General features: G+C 47.3%; 1 protein-coding gene across 1 annotated transcript; it reads right to left on the reverse strand.

Moving 5' to 3' along the window:
* Positions 1–1,230: 1,230 nt before the first annotated feature.
* adra2db (adrenergic, alpha-2D-, receptor b) lies at positions 1,231–3,044 on the reverse strand. Its single transcript, XM_084010072.1, has one exon. It carries the CDS (start codon positions 2,658–2,660, stop codon positions 1,371–1,373), a length of 1,290 nt encoding a protein of 429 aa, XP_083866198.1. The 5' UTR covers positions 2,661–3,044; the 3' UTR covers positions 1,231–1,370.
* Between the last annotated feature and the right edge of the window lie 887 nt (positions 3,045–3,931).

A 3,931-nucleotide genomic window follows, 5' to 3' on the forward strand; every position in this document is an offset into this window, starting at 1 on the left:
ATATATACAACATTTCAGATACACTTTATATCCCAGATGCATCATGAAGCAATAACAGTTTGAGGCTGTAGGGGAAACAGCGGTGTGCAGCACGAATTTCAACTAGAATCCAACCACAACATTTCCTTTTCATGTAGTAATGTAGGAACTTTAGGAATTTTCCCCAAACAATCTGAAGACTTTTTCCTGCCATGAATTATTTCTACATATTTATTTTAAGAGCTGGAGCATTAAATGATAGTTTAAGTCACATTTTTTTGAGGATAATGCAGCTATAAGGCAGAGGATTGTCTTGGCTCTTATATTAAGTCCTCTTATAGAACCAAGGAGATTTGATGCTGGAGAGAAGTCCAGCTCTTGAATGTCTGTCCAGAGACACACTATTTAGCTTAAAACATGTGAGCATCCCCCCCAATCCTTATGTTCAGGAATGTCACACTTAAATCTACTAGAATAATCTTTCTCTTCTCAGAAGTCACATTGTACTTCTGCTTCTCCAGAGAATAAAATAAATAAGTTTACAACACAGTGAAAGTTACATTTGCTGGACTATATGAGTCTGCCCCGCTTGCATGGTTTAAATATTTACTAATGAAATATTGAGGTGTTGAAATGTAACTCACAGATTTATCCAATAGATTTTGCACACGCAGGCCTCAGTTTGTCCATTGTTCTGGTGCGAGGTGGTGTGACGGTGCGGTGGGGGTGTGAGATTAGACTCTTACGTAACTTTGTGGGGGGGTCACTGATAAGAAATGGCTGCCATGCTGTAGCTTTAACTGCAGAAAGCAAAATGTGTCCGAAATACCTGCAATAACACCAGACTTTTCCTACATTCTACATCCATTTACATGCATTCACAGGCAACACTTGCTCTCCTGCTCATCCCGGTGCTTCATATCTTATAGATGATGGGGATTGATTTTCCTTTTTATCTTTACACAAAACACCCACTGCGAACTGCAGCTACATTCGTGACTTGAGTTTTACCTTGAAGTATGGCTCTTTCCTCCTGCTGGCTGCAGTTGATTAAATATAGAGACTTCTTGTTCAAAGGTTGCTTGTTTGCAGGACTTATTATACAACGACCCATATATTACAACTCATGGAATGAATGCATGATTAAATAACTGACTGATTTGCAACATTGATGCACTAAAAAAAATTATTTCTCTTTTTCAAACTTAAAATTTTAATCACAGACATTTTAATGTGACACACACTGGGACACTTTTTCTTTTTTCTTTTTTTCAATATGCTAGTTTCATTAAAATGAATGTTGGGGAAGGTGGAACAGTCAGTCAAAGAAGAATGAGTTCTAATAATCCCTTCGTGAGAGAACAGATTTGTCCCAGGACTCCTTTCTGTATTCATGTGCGTTTAGAAGTTCTGCATATGATTTTCTTAAAGGATTTCCTGAAATCCCTGTTGAAAATAGTGTAGATGATGGGGTTCACGGAACTGTTGCAGTAGCCGATCCAGAAGAAAAGGTTGAATAGTGCGCCGGGGATGTAGCAGCTGTCTCTGCAGATAGCGTGCAGGCTGTACGTGAAGAAGAAGGGGAACCAGCAAAGCACGAACACCCCCATCACCACCGCCAGCACGAAGGTGAAGCGTTTCTCCCGCATCTGGGCCACTTTAGTCTTGTTGACTGCAGCCAGCTGCTGTTGTTGCTGTTGTTGTTGTCGTCCAGCTGGGTCTTTCTCCTCCGGGTAGAGCTGTACCGGCCGGGCTGAAGCCCAGGAGGGACGGCAGTTCTGAGGCGGGCAGCAGTCTGACCCCTCCACCTTCCTCCGCTTGGTGAAGCGGTGATTGCGAGGCTTAGTGTCCGACGGGCAGCAGCTCTCCTCCAGGTCGATGTCATCCAGCTCGCCCTGCCTCTGCTGGTGGTTGCCGGAGCTCTGGCTACTGGGGCTCTCCGTCTCGAACCGGTCCTTCCTGACGAAGCAGGTCTCGGACTGCGAGGGCTGCCTCTCCAGACCGTTCTTGGCCACGAACACGGTGGAGGAGCGCTGCTTGGCCACCTTGTAGATCTTACAGTAGACCAGGATCATGATGAGACCCGGAGCGAAGAAGGACACCAGGCAGGACGAGAGGATGTACCAGGTCTCGTCGTTCAGCAGGCACTCGCGCTCGTCGTGCTTGGTCATGAGGAGAGGAGGGAAGGAGATGACCGCAGATATCACCCACACTACCGCGATCATGGACTTGATGCGCTTCGGGGTCCGCTTCAGGTTGTAGCTGACCGCCTTAGTGACGGACCAGTATCGATCCAGGCTGATGGCGCACAGGTGCACGATGGATGAGGTGCAGAACAACACGTCCAGGGCCAGATAGAAGGCGCACCAAGTGCTCCCGAAGTACCAGTAGCCCATGACCTCGTTAACCAGGGAGAAGGGGATGACCAGCGTGGCCACCAGGATGTCCGCTGATGCCAGAGAGACCAGGAACAGGTTCTGGGGCGCACGGAGAGCCCGGCTGGTCAGCACCGCTACGATCACCAGCACGTTGCCGACAATGGTCACCGAGATGATCACGGTGACCACCAGGATGATGAGCGCAGTGGCTGCCTCCGTGTGCGGCAAGCCAAGCGGCGCGTCCGTGGCGTTCACATCGTTGGAAACGTTTCCTACCAACACATTGAACTGGGTTAAATCCATTCTGGCTCCAGTTTGTCCTTTCGTATCATGATTGTTGTTTTGCAGCCAAAACAAAAACAAAAAATGCTGCTAAGCGCGCGGAGGTGCCTTCGAATAACGCATGGAGTCTGTTGCGCGTAACGGCCACAGACGGATTGTAGCGCACATTACACGCCTCCTCGGACGGCAAAACAACCTTACATTACTTACATGTCCTCCACATTCTCCCGACGGTCACGCGGGATTTCCGAAAACTATACCACTGGCAGAATCCAACGCTCCACGAGTCGCTCCTCTTCTGTCACATCTCCGCGCGCAATGCTGCTTCTGCGCTCCCGTGAACGGCATCTTTGGAGACGCGCTGCTGATGGAATGAATGCCCACACAGGAGCGAGGTGACATCACTCCAACCCTTCCCCACAAGTGAGAGAGAGAGAGAGAGAGAGAGAGAGAGAGAGAGAGGGAGAGGGAGAGGGAGAGGGAGAGGGAGAGACAGAGAGAGAGAGGGTTGGACAATTGAATTTGAGATTTCTTTGAAAGTCTTCAGACAGCCATCGGGCTTGTGTTTGATTTCATCCACTCACACGTTGTTGTTTCCTTTTTATTCCGATTTAACTTCTTTTTTTTTCAACTAAAGCATGCTGGGAAAAACAGCAACATCCTACAAAACCTACACAGCTTTCCATGAGCTTTCATTTGGAAGCCATTTCAGAAGACACTGGCGGCACCGTGACAGGAATGTTTCAGCTGAAATGGCCAATATGAGACACTGATGGATGTCAAACGGCACAGCAGGAGGTTCCTCTGAACTCAGGCATGCATGGCTGCCAATTAGGAGGCCTAGGCATTAAAGTGAAAAAGGGGCTTTCATGCATCAGTGATTTACTGATCTGCATTTAGTCTAAAGTTAACGGTTTTCATATTCCGTGGCCCATCTCTTTGACGGAGGCCTAGACTTTGTTATGCTCCCTCACACTTTTCCATTATTCATACACTGTAATCTAGAGTTGTTCTATGGCATGACACAGAGGTGACCGTAATACCTGTTGCTCCGAAGCTCTCGTTATATAACATGTATGCAGCGGTGTCAGGAGCCGGTCTGGAGCCAGGGGATGTTTACCAGTCAGGAGTGATACAAAGAGACGTACACACAAACGCACACATGGCCAGTCAGGGGTCATTGTGAAATAAAACAAGCTTGATGCGTCATCTGGAGCTCTGCTCACCAGATGCACTTCAGTAATTTTGGATTAAAAAAAAAAAAGAATAAATCTATTAGTAAAGTAAAGAGC

Source organism: Eutrigla gurnardus (assembly GCF_963514095.1).
Source record: "Eutrigla gurnardus genome assembly, chromosome: 5".
NCBI classification, from domain to species: Eukaryota; Metazoa; Chordata; class Actinopteri; order Perciformes; family Triglidae; genus Eutrigla; species Eutrigla gurnardus.

What these genes read in the sequence shown, in the direction of transcription:
- adra2db (XM_084010072.1), bottom strand. Translation starts at nt 2,660, where the DNA reads ATGGATTTAACCCAGTTCAATGTGTTGGTAGGAAACGTTTCCAACGAT.